Here is a 16,937-nt window from a genome sequence, read left to right as displayed (position 1 = left end):
ATCTCTACACTTTATACCAAGAGTGCGATGCAAAAAATCCCCCCTTTCCTCGCTCACTCTCATCTGACAGCACATTAGTCAGGAGCAGCAAGTGGCCTCTGGAACCACCTTTACCCACGGACTCAGAGTTATCTTTCCCTGTGTATAAATGACAGTTAAGTGGGTAATTAATGTAATCACCTAAAAGAAATATATAGTACTGTGCCAAGTTACCTGCAACCTACTCCAGGGTGTAAGACACAGGATTTCCACACACAGCTGTGGCTCCAAGCGCTCAGTTCTTGCTACATACCAGCACTTCAGTCACCCCCAGCTCAGCCCTCCCTCCCTCTCTGCACACAAGCATCTTCTGCCTCTCCCTGGGCTCCCTCGAGGCCAGAGGCAATCTGCTCCCCACCCCAAGCTCTCCCTGAGCATCCCCTTCCTCCTCTGACCTGCTATACACTGGGAGTCCAACAAAATCACACTTAAACTCTTTCCAACATCGTTCGTCAGACTCTGCATCTCCTCCTGGTGAAAGCTCATTTGCCCTTCTATCTTCCTCAGCTCTACTCTTCCCTCTCCTTTTATTCTGAGTAGCAGTGGTTTTGAAATACACTCTTTCTAGCATTTGGACATAACATGCCTGGCATTGTATCATCCCAGTTCCACTTTATTCTCCCACCTTCTCCACTCCTCATCCAAAACATTTCATAACATCCTCTTACTCAAAAGCTTTCTTTTTAAGATGTAAAACACCAAACATCACAAGCTCAAACGATAAGCAGAATTCATTAAAACAACTTACTTGGAAATTACTTTATTAAAAATAAAATTACACTGAAGTTAAGTCTGAAGTCACTTTTAGAAATAAAGACATTTTCAGCATTCAGAAATAGCCATTCACTTATATAAACATACATTTTTTTTTTCAACAAGGCATTCGAGATGCTTCCTCTGCCAAAAAAAAGGGAGGGGAAGGATACATTTACAAACACAACCCAAATCTGCTACCACTTTTACTTACAGCTTACCAAAGATGGTAACACACTTCTAAAACAACAAATATTTCACTGGTTTTATGCTGTTGTTTAGCTACTCTCATGGCATCCTGTGAAAGTTTCAGTGCATCTGGAAGGCATGAAAGGCTGGTCTTTATTGTCACTCCCAACAGCATCCTGCATTCTGGCAGACATCGACATGGTTGCTCCTTCACATCAGTAGTTTCATCTCGTTGCACTATGCAGCATTTTGATGATAGGTATCACCAAAATCCACATTCTCAAAGTGCTACTTGTAGAAGGATAATTTTGAAAGGATAGTTTTCAAAGGTGACATTTTAAACTAAATCCAGCAGGCAAAACAAGCACAATCATGTACAATTCCACACCTAGGGGATTATGGGCATTGTGCCTTCTTTGGAATCTGTAAAAAAAACTAAAGTGCTTTTCAAATGTGTCCTCATTGATTAAAAGGACATGTATTTTACATGAGCGATCAGTTGCACACATCATCATGTGGCTGAAAGACGCATTTCAACAGAAAGATAAATATTATTAGCACACACTTTTAGCTTCGCAATTAAGCATACACCATTTCAAGGACTTCCAGACAAAAATCCCAACTGTACAAAATCTATTTATCCATTGAAAAATAGAAAGTTAAAGAAATAAGTGCTTATTACTCCAATACTGTCAGTGCTTAGTGCAAGTTTACTAGCATTGGCACAAACCTCAACTTTTACCATGCTACGTATGACATTTTTGAAAACCCCAAAGAAAAAGTTTTAACATGAGCAAGGGCTAACCTCTGAAGTCGTAAGTTAGCCTATATATGAACTGGAAGTTGTCACACAAATAGTGGGGTACCCGACCAACCAAACACATCATCCAGAAATTAAGACACTATGTTATTCAAAACACATAACAGGAAACATTAATTTAAATTCAAAATAACTACGGTACAGTTTTTGCTAGGCACTACCTGGCTTTTAAAACTTCCAAGTTAAAAAGTGACAAAACCAGAGGTTAACTTAAAGCTGAAGAGTCAATTCTTCCTTTACAATTTAGACTTAATTTCTGCTATGCAATTCCCAATTCCATTTTACATTTCAGTCTTGTAAACTTGACATTAGAAGGACTGCAGATATTTTCTAGATCTTCAATGAGGGGTGGAAAAAATATGTATCTCCTTAAAAGAATACTTACATACTTACTTCATGTCATATGAAGTACTGCTAGATAAAAAGGTGTATATAAAGTGATCTAAAGATGATGAAGAACAATTATTTAAAGGTGATTTGTCACATGTCCCTCAAAAGATTGCTTTCAATGTTTGAAAAAATCTTTCAAATAAAAGACTGAGTGCCCCCTTGTGAAACACCTAGCAGTAGGCTTCCTTGGTAATTGGTTTGAGAGTGGTGAACAGAACTAGAATTTTGCATGTGAAAAGAGTAAGGTGCTGATACAGTAATACCGTATGAACTACAGATCTTTGTACTCCATACGAAAGATAAAGTCTTTATACTCGAATGTCAAGTTTGTCAGATTCCTCCTGTTCTATGCCTAAAAGTGCAAGATCCACATGTGCAGTGCCATATTAATGCCATATTTGAAGTAAAACTCCAGTTCCCAAATCCAAACAGGTTGTGACAGTACTGTCCACACTTCCTGTAAGTGAAAAAAACAAGTGCAAGCCCCAGTGTCAGGATTATGCATGTATAGTTTTCCCTAATGAATGGGCTGTTGGTCTCATCCACACTGCAACCACTGCTGATGTGGGGAAAACCACAAATGCGAAGTGGCAGCACAGATGTCTGGAATACCTGCTTGGCACCAGAGAGTACAGACTTCTGCTGTTTCTTGTTAGAGAAATCTGCTCTCATTTATATTCTGAGAGAGAACATCTGCATCCAGATGCTCCACACTGCTTTCATGTTAAGAACATGGTATATTCAAGGATTCATTAGTCCTCCAAGCCTGAGTTTTCAGAGTTGATACCTGCTTGTTTATAGCAAGCACTGATAGCCAAGAATGTCTGGATCCAGGAATCCACACTGATTAGATCCAGTCTAAACCTGTGAGTTACTTGTAAGAAGTAACCTCCAAAGTTAAAAGAAGTGTCATTTAGTAATTTCCAAAAACAATTTGCTATTAGTTAAGCTCAGTTACAATGTTTCTTTACACAGAAAATGCTAATACCCTCTCACTCATTAATCCTTTTGGTATCAGATGATGTCCTTCACTCATTTGGTAAAATAAATGTTTACATACTGTTTTTACCAAAATAAAAATTGCTATTTTCTAAAACATCAATACATGTTTTGGACCATTCTCCCATAATTAACGTTTGACAAACTGACAGTAAGAGCTTATAGACAGAGGGGTTAAGCCCAGCTAGTTTTAATATCAAATTGCAAACTATGCCGTTGTTTGTTTGTGGAATGCAACAGCAGCCAAAAAAAATTCTTCTCTTTCCAGAAGTGCAAATGGATCATTCTCACTGACTATGAAAGCCTATGCAGTTGGTGTTTTTCTGGGAAGAAAGTAAGAAAATAAGCTGGAAACAAAATAAAGCTGGATTTTAAAAGTGCAGTATTTCTTTGTGTAATCTTTTTTGATGTATCATTTCTTCAAAGCTATTATGTTGAATGGGCATGGAGCTAAAGTTAGACCAAACCTTCCATCCATAGATGGCTTTGCAGCATTTTCAGGGTACAAAAATGTAAAGCTTTGCATTAGACTTGCAAAAATTAAGAACAGCTCCATTTTTGCCAACTGCTCTCCCATGCACACACGTTTACCTAAAGAACAGTTAGAAGAGACGTATTACTAGTCTTATACTGTTGATCCATTTGTTAACATGCATGCAATTCCTATGCTAGCATAGTCCAAACACAAAAAAGCTCAAACAACTATCAAGCTATGAACTCTGAAGCTTTGGTCTCCCATATTTGAATATAAGCCTTGCTCAGCTGTACTGCTTCATATTAGCAGCAAAAGTATTATCAAGGGAGAAGTCATCATTTCTCATTTCTGCCTGGCAACTGGAGACTTGAGGAACCCAACCCATCCTGCAAGCCTCTAACTAATAGTAGAACAAGTTCTGGAACTGGTCCTATGCACAGCTTTTACATCTCACGCCTCGAAGGCCCTACACTTGAAACACCACCACCTCCCCAAACAGCTACTGACTGGATGTGGATATCTTACCCATTCCAAAAGGAATGAAAGCCTCTTTCTTAATTAGTTGGCCATTTTCATCCAGAAATCTTGATGGTTGAAATTCATCTGGTTTCTCCCAAATGTTAGGATCTCTGTGTACTGACCACAAGTTGGGCACGATCACACTGCCCTTAGGAATAGTATATCCCTGCAGCACTTTAAACAAAAGCACAGAGACAGAGGATCTGACAAGATGCTAGAAGTAAACATGAGAGAGTTATACTGCCAAAAAGATGACTTGAAGGTGTCACAAAACCAATACTGCTCCCTAACTGTGGGCTGCAAATGTAGCAGGAGCTTAAAGCAAAGTTGATCTATGCTAGGCCGCTTGAGTCAAAATCATGCAGGCCAGAGCAGCTGGAAAGACATTTTGTTAACAGGAGCACCTCTGTGTGGGGAAAAGGCATGGGAAAATGCAGCGGTGACCATTAGAAATTAGCTGCTGCATCAAAGTACTGCGAAGCAGTTTCCTCCTGTTCCTGTGCTGTCACAGAACCCCACCACAGCAAAGGTAAAGAAGAAGAATGGGATTTGAACTCTTACTGCAAAAGAGTTCTGAAGTGACTCATCTCATTTCAGCTTGTTGCTCCTCACTGTCGTGCAAGCCAAAACATTTTAAAAGCAGATCAATGCAGTAGTAGGTTTGAAAGCCAAGTGTTGCTACCTCTCACTCACTTAAGCTTGTGAGTCATTTAATGAAAACATATTGCCAACAAGATGACTTGGAAAAGGATATTTATTATTGTTTCCTGTAGATGTGGAGCTCAATGGTATAATCCTTTCAAGCTTTAGCAAATCAACTGCTCCAAATTGATGTTTTCAGACCTTGATGCGTCAGATGGCCAAAACCAACTCTGCTGTTTCAGATACAGAAGTGGAGTCTCAGCCACCAATGACCACTAAGTACAACAGTCAACACAAGCCAACCCCCAGAAAATAAATTGCTCTAAATTAGAATGCTTCTGGATGTTAGATCAGACATGCTGCTTAAATAGAGGAGTATCTAAAGCCCAGCTACTCTCTGTAAATGGCATTTTACATACATGGGTTACATGTCTAACACATAAAGGAGGTCTTTGTAAATTCTCACTAGAGGTCCCATCAGACCAAAGACCATCAAAGAAACAGAGCATTAGTAAGTCTCTAGAAACGCTTACCAGCGGTTTCTGAGGCCATTCGAGGAATAGAAAGGGGAACAACAGCAGTCATCCTCTGCACTTCCATAATGGTTGCCTCTGTGAAGGGCATTTGAGCCTTGTGGGTAAGAGAGGGAACTTTGTCATGTCCTAGAACTGCTTCAATTTCTGCATGAACCTTCTCTATTCAAAGGGAGCGAGAAAATAAAAAAAAAAGTATAAAAAATACACATAACATGTGAGAAGACATCATCTCAATTTCATTTGCCTATGACTACAAGACATGTGATCCCTGGCTGAAATAACTACACCAACATAAGCCTTAAGAACAGAGTCAGCTAAAAACAAAACAACCAAGCGCAATCTTGACAACTGTCAAGAGTAAAGCCACTGAGATGACAGACATTGCTAGCACCTCTGTATTGGAAAAGTACAGGAGAAGTTCTGTTCTAGTTCCAAATGTATTAATAATCTTAGTTCAACTACACAGTAGTTTGAATGGTGAAAACATCAAGCTTCTGGCCTGCATTGAAAAAAATGAACAAAACCAGACTGCATGCAGTGCAGTCCCTGGGGAGATCCAGCTCTTAGAACCCTGAAAGGTGGTGAAGAGACGGGAAAGCTTTCCTTGCAGCTGATTTAGATACTTCATTCTAAAGCAGGAACTCTGATGCTGTTACTGCAAGCATTGAAGCTTACACTAACATTTGACTTGTTCTTGCTGTTTCCTACTTTCTATTCACAGAACCTAAACTCTAAACTCACAGAACAGCCATTTCCCAGTTCCCCCAAAATGCAGCAGCTGATGCCCTTTTCCCCACACAGCCCTTCTGCAGAGGAAAAAAAGAAGTTAACGAGCTTATCTCCCCTCTCGTTCATGTGAGGCAGAAAGTGTCAGACGATGTGTTTGCCGCTTTCGTCTCCCCCAAGGCTCAGCATACAAGTAATTTTCATCACAGAAGTTTCCAAGATGCAACATTTGCTTCACCCATGTATAGATGATGTGCCTTTTCTTCCAGGTGACTTGGAATCTGGCTACACAGCAAGACAATTTTGAAAGAGGAGACCTCAAAATTAACCTTTTGTCAAAAGTTTTCATTTTTCACCCTTGATATTGTGAGTATTTTGTGGTTGTCCTGTTTGCCTTTTCCAAGATCCAGGCTGCTGATACTCTTCAGTTTTTTGCTATTTTCTCTCCTTAGCACCTATTCAAGATTAAATAAAAGCTCAACGCAAAGAATGAAGTGTCTGTTTCAGAGAAACATTCAGAAATACTGTCAAGTCCAGGCTGCATGTGGTTTTGAGCAACCTGATTTAGTTGAAGATGTCCCTGCTCATTGCAGGGGGGTTGGACTAGATGACCTTTGAAGGTCCCTTCCAACCCAAACTATTCTGACTCTATATTGCACAAACTGTGTTCAGTGAGCAGTTGCTGCCACCTGCTGGGTTTGCTAAGAACACAGGTCTTCATACGAGGAACACAGAATAAAAAAGTACCTTGCCAGTTGGGTGAGTCTCGAGGACCTTCTCTGTGGGATTTCGCTACTTTTTAAAAGGCCACATTATGGCCCTGTTTTCAAGTATGCATGTCCACAGTAAATTAAATGAGTAAAGCTTTCAATGTTAAAAATATAAAATAAAAATAAAGGACACTGTCTCACGCCAAATATCACACCAGCATTTTATCCTGAACAACATTTCTTTGGAGTTTCTGAAGATAGGTGGAACTATACAGAAAGCAGTCAAACCGCTGCTCACATTACCAACTGCAGAAATGTAGACGTCAAGAGTTCTCCACTAACAGTGTGTTAACTGAACTGCTCCACTGCCTTTCATGTATTTAAAAATCACACTGATCTTCAGAAGTCACAGACCAAAACAAAGTCAGAGAACAGACTAAACCCAATACTCCCTGCTGCCTCCCTATATGCACCCATGTGCACACATACCCCTTTTCTCTCTTTTCTCTTTTTCCATGTGAAAAGCAAAACTGGCTTCCACAGACAAATACATCCTTTCCATTTTTTCGCCTGATAGCCCTTCATTTGCCCTTCCATGTCTGCAACATTTGCTATGCTAAGAGCTATGCAATTCAGGTTATTTCCTTTACAGGATAAAAGAAACATACTACCGGGGGGAATAAAAATAGAGGCCCATACATGACTCCCAGGCAATCAGGATACATACAGAATGGGATACTAGATGTAAGAGAATCACACTACATAGCTAAGTGATATACTCTGGACTACTGAGCCTGTTTTTATGTTGCTCAACAATAGCCACAGCATAAGGAAAACTGAAATCAGAGAGAAGCAATAAAACTTGGAGATCAGCACAAGAGCAAGAACTGACGAACGCATCTATGTACAGTACCAGGCAGTAGAGAAAGGGGTTAAACCCTCCCAGCCCCAAACTCTTCTCATTTGCGTCATTCAGAATATATCTAATTCATGTATCTGCATATCAAATCAAGCAGTGATAACACACAACCATTAAAAAAAAAAGAATAAGAAGCCTATGCAATAAAACTTTATTGTACATTTGTCCCCAGTGGACTCTCTCTCCCACGTACTGAACCAATGCCCTAATTTGCAACCTTTGCTCAACAATTTGGCTGACTTTGTGCAATAAACTATGATCTTGACCTATTTAAAGAGACTGTTCCCAGACAAATAGGTAAACAAGTACCTATTTGCTTATTTGCAAAGCAGCCGCAGCACATGAAAACCTCAAAAAGTGAAATACTTGATAGAAGTATTCCAGGTTTATAGTGTGTTCTTGGATAACTTGAGGATTAACCTTCTCCACTCCAGGTTAGCAAGAAGCCTGGGCAAAGCGGTGGTCTCTTGGGAAAATGTTTCACTACTGTAAACTGAGGTAGAATTGCCTAAGTAGAATCTGCTCAAGGTTTCTAGTCAGCATACCCCCAGCAATCTTTCTTGTGGAAATAAGCTGCTATGTAGCACTTCAGGAAAAGCTGGTAATAAATGAATAAACCAAATTGCTTTATTTTTCTTAAATTCAACCATCTAAATTTGCTAAACAGTACTATAATAAAAACACAACACTGGCTTTGCAAACTTATGTACTGTAACGAGACTCAATATAGAAAAATATTTAACCAAAATGAATTTTAAGTCTTTGGCAATGAAAATTTATCCTAAGAAGTCCTGAACACAATGCTAGCAACTACTGTTTTAATGTTGCAACATCTCCAACACTACTGGTATTTTTTTTATATCCACAAAAATCTAAAATTAATTTTCTAGAACTCTGTTACAAACGGTAACCAGATCACAGCACCATCAAACATCTGTTTTGCAAGGAACCTCTGGAGGTCATCTGAGCTAAACTATTACTCAAAACACAGTCATCTTCCAAATTAGATTCAACTCTGAGGGTAGATCAGACTACTCGGGGTCATACCCCACTGAGTTTTGAACACTTCCAAAGCTGGGGATTCTGTTAAGCATCAGGGCAACCTGTTGTACTCCTGGCTTTCTTCACAGGGCAGAGTTGTTTTTTTTTTCCTAGTATCTGATCAGAATTTGTTTATTCTAGACTGTCTCTGCTGCTTCTCTTCACTTCACACCTCAGAGGAGACTGCCACCATCTTCATAGCATCTTCCGATCAGGCAGCTGTAGGCAGCATAAGGTCTCCCCTCAGTCATCTTTCCCTAACACTGAACAAGCCCAGATCCCTCTGCTTCTCCTCTGGGGCCAAGTGCTCCATGTGTCTTCCCCTGCTGTCATGAGCATCCTACCCAAATGCCAAGACTGTTCAAGACTGACGGGGAGAGACCTTGCAATGACATTGACCAGCTGTTGCCATGGACTTGTGGTAGTCCAATTTACTTAAGCTGTCTCTAATTAGATCTTCCTTTACAGTGGGTAGTGTTTCACTTCTCCAGACTCTGTCACTAAACTCAAGAGCTTCCCTGATCACAGAGGCATAAAAGCAGGCTTCAACCGCTATGTATCTCTCATATACTAGTATTATAGGCCTGGAATGCCACAACTGACAAAACTTTTGAACTATGCTCAGGCTCCCTGGAATTGCTTGGGAAAAATTGTCCCAAACCAGAAGAAATGAATAGACTAAAGTGCCATTTGAGTAGTTAATATATAGCACTAAGCTAGAGATTATCATAGCAGAGCAGGTTAGAAGATGTCTGACTACATACCAACCTTTCATTTTACACATACACTATTTGCACTCCAAATGACTTCTCTACTGCTGCTGTTTGCTTCTGGTTTTGAACATCGAACTAGAGCGTTACAGTCTGGAATAAAACACCCAGAACACAAATAGTCTTACCTTGTACTTCTGGGTAGAGAGACATGTAGAGCAGGCACCACAGTAATGTGTTGGAAGTAGTGTCTGTGCCTGCGATGAAGAGATCACCAATGATAAAAAACAGGTAGTCTTCATTAAAACTGCTCTCTTTGTTGTTTTTTTCTTCTTCTGCATGGATGAAGTACATATCAATGAAGTCCCTGGGATTTGCTGCATCCAGTGTATCCCTGTGCTGTGCAATTATTTTCTTTAGAAAAGCAGTAATATCTAATTCTGTTTTCCTAAGTTCCCAGAAAGGCCCAAAGGGAAGGTAGTACAGCCAAGGGCAGATATTGACCAGGATCATATAGCGGTTCACACTTAGCTCTAGGGCACGGGCCATGTTCTTTAGCATTGTCTTGAACTCAGTATCTTCGTAGTTAAAACGCCTGCCAAAGGCCATGGAACAGATAACATTGGATACTGCATTACGAATTATTGGAAAGGGATTAAATGAATCTTTTCCATGCTTCAGCATTTCCTCCTTTATAAACTTCAGCTCCTCAATGATTTTTGGCTCTAAGCTGAGTCTTCCTACTCCAAAATGACGCAGTGTTGAAAGAGAGAATTTCCTCTGTTGCTTCCAGACAGGGCCATAAGGTGCAAAAATAACACCTGGAAGACAAAGGGAGAGTCTGAAACCAAAATGTTCTATTTTCAAGAATTAGTTAGACAAGCGTGCAAACCGAGTACCAGAACAGAGGGAAACAATACACAGCAAATCTATCCCAAGCTAGGAGCTAAAGGAAGACCACAAGGTTCTTTATAACAGCTTCGGGAAATTCTGCCTCTCTTTTTCCCAACAAATGAAATTAATGTAACAGTTACATCAATATTTTTACTAGTCTTTGCAAGACACTAATAGACAGAGAAAAGCCACTATAGATGATTTATTACAAATTTATCACAACTTATTACATCATTATGACAAGTGATGGCAATTATGTAGGAACTGACATTCTGGGACATATGCTTGCTACAGCCTTTTCCTCTCAATGTCCTGAAACACAAATTCCTTCAGCAAGGCAGAAGAGATGATACTAAAACAGAAACTGGTTTTTATTTAATTTCCCCTTCACGCTATGCAAAATTCTCAATACTTTTTCCCTGTGTACCTATTTCTATTACAAGCAAGGTTTTTCTTTAGCTTACAATGTGTTCAAATGTTCAAGAGCAGGTTCGATGGGGCTTTGAGCAACCTATCTAGTGGAAGGTGTCCCTGCCCATGGCAGGGAGGTTGGAACTGAATGATCCTTAAGGCCCCTTCCAATCCAAACCATTCTGTGATTTTGTGATAAACAAAATACAGGATATGCATGCTGTAGACAAACTGGGAAGGTGAAGACAGGTTTACAGCCACTTGGCAAAAACCTGCTTGATTTGCATCTTGACATTTTTGATGCCTCTAGGCACCTGTTTTGCATGATTGTGTTATTATGAAACACCATTAAAATTAAATCCCTTAGCTTCAAGTATAAACATTCTCTTTTGTTGATTAACAGACAACACCAAAGATACCACAGCATAACAAAATACACAACTTGTTATTTCTAACAAGTTGTGGTTTAAGCCCAGCCGGTAACTCAGAACCACGCAAGCCGCTCTCTCACTGCCCCCCTCCTTCTCCTTCCTCCCCTTGCTCCTGGGGGGATGGGGAGGAGAATCGAAAGAATGTAATTCCCATGGTTGAGATAAGAACAGTCCAGTAACTAAGGTATAACACAAACCACTGCTGCTGCCACCAATGATAATAATGATAAGGGAAATAACAAGGGAAGAGAATACAACCGCTCACCACCAGCCGACCAATACCCCGCCCGACCGAGCAGTGATATTGCATTTCCGGGTAACTGCCCCCAGCTTACACACTGGGCATGACGTGCTGTGGTATGGAATACCCCTTTGGTTAGTTTGGGTCAGGTGTCCTGTTCTGCTTCCTCCCGGCTTTCCCTCCTCCCTGGCAAAGCGTGAGACTCACAAAGTCCTTGGTCAGAATAAACATTACTGAGCAACAACTAAAACCGTCGGTGCTATCAGAGCTGTTCCCAGGCTTCATGATTAGCCTGAGAAAGTTTAGTCATCAGCTACAGGGTAGCTCTGCCCTTACTCTTCTGGTAAAGCGATGCCATGCATATTTTTTTCTGGAAATAAGAAGTTACTTTATAAAAGCAACATCAATTCTGCTGTCAACTGCAAACCTTACTGTTGAATTCAAAAGAAAGAAAGAGAAATGGCCACAAGAAATCAGCAACAGAAAGATGAACCATGTTTTGATACTTAACATCATCTACATTTCTATTACAACTTAATGTTCATAGCCCCTAATGCAAAAAGCAGACTAAACAAATAAGATATCTATGGCTAGCAACATAAATCTATAGATATGTATATATATACTCACAAGGGTCTGCAATCCCAAAGGTATAAATAGTTCAGCGTAACATAAATCTGGTAAACTTTCCAGCCAGATTTCCTGATTACATTAACTACTTACAGTAGTAACAACAGACCAAAGAATACAAACACATGACCTAGGTTTGAAAGTCCTAAACAAAATAAGCAGAACATCAGGAGTGAGAACAAGCTGAGAATCAGCTGAACTTCATGTTCCCTGCTGAAGACAATCTTTCAGAAACCTACTGAAATGTCTATTCCCTGGCACTTTAAAAACAGAACTAAAATATTTTCAGATTCCCTTTCTCAAGTGATGTTTCCTGATAGCACTGGTGTCCTCAAGTAAGGTAGGTGAAAAACAGGGTTATTGAGGGCTGAATTTGGCCAAGAACCAATTTGGGTTTTCATGGTTTGTGGCTGGGGTGGGGAAATCGAGGATTTATTGAAACAACATTATCACCATTTCTATCCCACAACAAGTATCTACAGAACAGACTGTACATCCACAATCTCTTCCCCTTTTTGTTATTAGGAAAACTAGTTTTAGGATCAAAACAGAGGATCCTGTTGTCTTGAATGTAAAGAAGACACTTGCAGCCATCCAGGAAGCCTGAAAACAACAAACCTCCCAACAGTCTCTCCAACAGTCCTGCATGGGGCACAGCTGAATGGCATGATGTCTTCTGAAGCCCAGAACCCCCAGACTGCAGAATACTAATAACTGATTTGCAAACTAGGAATGAATAAACAGGAGACACATTAAGGAGGAAGAAGAGCATAAAGTTAGAATAACAAGCGATAAGATAAGAAAGAAAACTGCTAACTGGATCACTGCCAGGCAGTAGTACTGAAATAGTAGTTCACTGTTTTTGAAGAAAATCTCTGAAAAGTGAACATGCCCAACACAGGCATCTGTATTCTTTAAAAAAGAAAACACAACATCAACAAACAAAAAACCCAAAACAACAACAACAAAAACCCAACCTGAAAAGAATACAATAATAAATTCTGAAGCACCATGAACTCAGAAAAAACAGGATTTCATGCTTATTACACAGGGCTAATTCTATGAACTGGTAATGAAAACCTGTCAGTACAACCAACAGAGCAATACACACAGAGAAAAATAGAAAATTTGTTTTATTTCCCCTCTTTCCCTCCCCCCAGATTTCTTTCTGCTAGCTTTAGTGTTGCTGCAATACTGGAAACATTTACAAACACAGAATTCATTACATTTAATAGCATTTAACTTCTGTATTGTCCGATGTCCACATCTGGATGTACACAGGGCAGGACTATAAAGGCAGACAACCACTCAAGCACCATCCACTCTACAACTGAGTCTTTGCCACCTCTCACAGATATAGAATAGAAAAATGCTTTACTAAAACAGAAATTCAAAAACGTACTCCTCTCCCTCCCCCCCCCCCACCCCATAGTATTTCTCTTTCTGCAGGCATTATGTGCAGAATCCTTCAATTAATAATTGACTTCTACCTTTTCCTTAAAGGTTTCACCATGCTTTCCATCCAGCTAAGGCAGCTACTCAGTTGCTGAAATGCAGTATTTGCCACTCCTGATATTCCTACTTGCTCTCCCCTGGGCACAATATTTTATCTGCATCTTGCACACAACACAGCCACACACAGCTGAGATAAGCCCTTCTTTCTTCTGTAACATACCTAGCATGTCAGCTCAGGGTAAAGACAAAACTACAACAGAAAATGTAGCTTAGAAGAAAACAGCCCCCTAAATTTACACCAGGTAGTTTGTTTACAGCATGAAGATGCGGGAATCCAAAATGGACACTTACTGAATCCCAGCACTGTAGTAGCCAAGACATGAGGGGCAGATCTAAAGTTATACAATCATTCCACTTCTCTGTTTTTTTTCCTAGTGCAAACACAACTGTCACTGCCCTGATCTATAGCAAAATCTCACCCATGAACTCATGAAACTAAGCACAGGAGATTCACAGACCAAACATAAGAGGCCTCCAGTTTGAGTGCTGTAACCCATCCACCTCCTCCACGATGAACCACACACAAGGAGAAAGACTCGCTAATACATAGCTCTTATGGACAATATCTGAAAACTGTGGTATTGTACCTATACCACAGAAAAAGGAAAAAAACACAAAGCTTTCAGAAAATGTATTGCTCCCCTCTTACCCCACTGGTTCCGCAGCAACTGCCTTCCCAGTAGTACAAATGCAGCACTGCAGAGGTTCAGTCCTCTCCTACACACTACCACTAAATTCAAGCCAGGCTACTGACAGCAGCTGTGACTTCCAGTGGCTTTTAGAGAACCTCCTTGCACGGAGGCCAGGCAGGCCCACACTGCCCATATTCACTGACCTATCCCTTTGTGTAGTCAGAATACGCAAAGGGAATTTGTGGTTAATTCCACAATAGTCTCACACCTGCAGCAATTGATCTGGTTGCACCAGCTAACATAAGCAATACATAAGAGCTCAGTAGGTTTTATAGACAACTGGGCAATGTAACAGTCCTCATTCCTATGGTGACCTCCCAGATAAAAGTAAACGTAAGGCAATATAATGTCCCTGCCACCACACAGCGCAATGCAGACAGGTACAGTCCCAGCACTTGGCTGCAGAACGCTCCAGGCAACAGGCTCCTGACACTTTCAGCTCCCCTGGAGCATCCACCAACTGCAGAAGCTGCTAAACGCCCTGTCTCCTCTTGTGTCACCGTGCTCAGAAAAGCCTGAGACCTATCTGCAGAAAACATGAAACACATAAAATTCACAGCGTTCCAGGAGAAATACACCACAAGCCTTAACATGCAGTTTTACAGCACAGCTAAAAGTGATCTAACATCTAACTGCTCATAGAATCAGAGAGCGGTTTGGGTTGGAGGGGACCTTAAACTCATTCCGTTCCAACCCCGTTGCCATGGGCAGGAACACCATCCGCTAGACCAGGTTGCTCCAAGCCCCATCCAGCCTGGCTTTGAACACTGCCAGGGATGGGGCAGCCACAGATTCTCTGGGCACCCTGTGCCAGTGCCTCACCACCTTCACAGTAAAGAATTTCTTCCTTGCATCTAACCTAAATGCACCCCTTTTAAGTCTGAACCCCAAGTTTAAGTTTCCTCCCAGTCCTCGCTGAATGTACTGCACCTAAAAATATTCTCACACTTTATTACAACATGCCAGTAAGATGTCCCCGACCGAACCAGTACCATTAATAATTTATTTCTTATCCTTTAAACCAATTGCAGCAATGGTACCTGATTGCTGTTTAATAAACACAATCTAGGTCCCTTCCTTGCCTTTTATCCTTACTGGGATAACCCTGGTACAGAAAAAAATAGAAGAAAAAAGTTTCAGGCATTAACCAACAGATTTGCCAGGCCTTGAGAAGAGAAGGTAAACAAGTTTCACAATACAGTGCAGCACATTAACAATCCTCCTGGTTTGTATCGCCTAAACGGACAGTGGAAGGCAGTTTTCCACAAACACTGAGGCCCTGCAATGACCTTAGAGGCCAAACACGCAGAAGTGCTAACCGTGGATTTGACAACATGTGTTTGAACTCCTCATGCCCTTTTTTTGCGAAACTAGTGAACTCTCCGTCGACCTATTAAAAGAAAAACCAACAAAACAAATATGCTCAGTAGGTTTTGGCAAGCAGAATAACACATCTGTAAACATCTCAGCAGCCTGCATGCAGGCAGTGCAGACTGCACAGCTACAGGACTCCGAGAAGCCCAATCTTAACCACCGTTACCCTGGCAAGCACTGGGGAACCGCACAGTTTCATACCGCTGCCAAAGTATTCGAAACGTCTCCTCCTGACAGAGCGACAATCAGAAAGCCACGAGGTGACGAACTAGCTCTCCCCCGAGTGCCCGCACAAACGCCAACCCCTCCACAACAACCACAGGTAAAGGGGTCAGGCGTTTCAGTGTCGCGCTGCCGCCTGCGGCGCACACCACATCGCACTCATGCTGCACGTTCATCTAAAGGCAGGGAGGGCGCGTTTCTCCCTGCAGGCTGTCACCAGCACGGCAAGGCATACGCACCATTAGCGAAAAGTAAGCGAACGGTAGAGAAGTCACAAAACCGAACAGGTCCCGCTTCGGGCTCTTGACAAGTACGGCCCTTTCAGTCCGTTAACCTTCCCCGGCCAGACCCCCAGCAGCCCGCCGGCCCCGCTTACCCTTCTTGCGGGTGATCATGAGGACGATGGGGACGGAGGGCCGGTCGCTGAACACCTCCGCCTTCTGCACCAGCGCCTCCCGCACTGCCCCGAAGGTGTTCAGGACGATGAAGGGCCGGCTGCCTACGAACAGTCGAAAGACGCCGCCGTACAGCTTGGTGAGGCCGGTGAGGAAGACGTGGGGGGAGAAGGCGGGGCAGCCCCTGCCACCGCCCCTCACCTCCACTGCCCATCTCCGCAGCAGCGGCGGAGGCAGCAGCGCGAAGGCGAAGTTGCCCACCAGCGGCCAAGGCTCCGGGCCCGGCGGCAGTCCCGGCGGCGCCCGGGGCCGCCGCAGCAGCCAGTAGCAGCTCAGCCAGCACAGGGCCGCCAGCAGCAGCTCGGTGGCGGTGGGGGCCCGCAGGAGCCACGTCCAAGCCGCCATGCCCGCCGCCGCCATCCCCTCAGGCGGCGAGGCACCCCGCCGCGGGCCCGCCGCCCCCTCCCGCTGCTTAGCGGCCTAAGATGGCGGGGGCGGGCTGCGAGGCCTGTCAGCGCCCTGAACCCGTCCCCGCCGGGGTTGTGGGCGGGTAACGGTCCGCCCTGGGGGGGCCGGGCTCCGCTCCCGCCGCGCCCGTTAGATAGCGGCGGCTCCTCAAGGTGAGCAGGGGAAAGGCGGCGGGAGGTGTCGGGGAACTTCCACA

The 16,937-nt window shown here is 42.5% G+C and overlaps 1 protein-coding gene across 1 annotated transcript; it reads right to left on the bottom strand.

The window, feature by feature from the left end:
- Positions 1-769: 769 nt before the first annotated feature.
- LOC133282323 (cytochrome P450 2U1) lies at positions 770-16,937 on the bottom strand. Its single transcript, XM_061478356.1, has 5 exons — positions 16,255-16,937; positions 9,657-10,289; positions 5,360-5,521; positions 4,191-4,358; positions 770-3,781 (listed from the first exon to the last, which is right to left on the bottom strand). Exons 1-5 carry the CDS (start codon positions 16,691-16,693, stop codon positions 3,603-3,605), a joined length of 1,581 nt encoding a protein of 526 aa, XP_061334340.1. The 5' UTR covers positions 16,694-16,937; the 3' UTR covers positions 770-3,602.

Source organism: Pezoporus flaviventris, unplaced genomic scaffold, assembly GCF_033815535.1.
Source record: "Pezoporus flaviventris isolate CSIRO_AGI_PZ_B2104156 unplaced genomic scaffold, CSIRO_AGI_Pfla_v1 ptg000002l, whole genome shotgun sequence".
In the NCBI taxonomy this organism is placed as follows: domain Eukaryota; kingdom Metazoa; phylum Chordata; class Aves; order Psittaciformes; family Psittacidae; genus Pezoporus; species Pezoporus flaviventris.
The sequence above is the reverse complement of the archived record's forward strand: the minus strand, read 5'-3'. Positions and strand labels throughout refer to the sequence as shown.

Coding starts and splice junctions, on each gene's coding strand:
- LOC133282323 (XM_061478356.1), bottom strand. CDS start 16,693: ATGGCGGCGGCGGGCATGGCGGCTTGGACGTGGCTCCTGCGGGCCCCC. Junction 10,290..16,254: donor CATGATCACCCGCAAGAAGG/GTAAGCGGGGCC, acceptor TTTGTCTTCCAG/GTGTTATTTTTGCACCTTAT. Junction 3,782..4,190: donor TTTCATTCCTTTTGGAATGG/GTAAGATATCCA, acceptor ACTGTTCTTTAG/GTAAACGTGTGTGCATGGGA.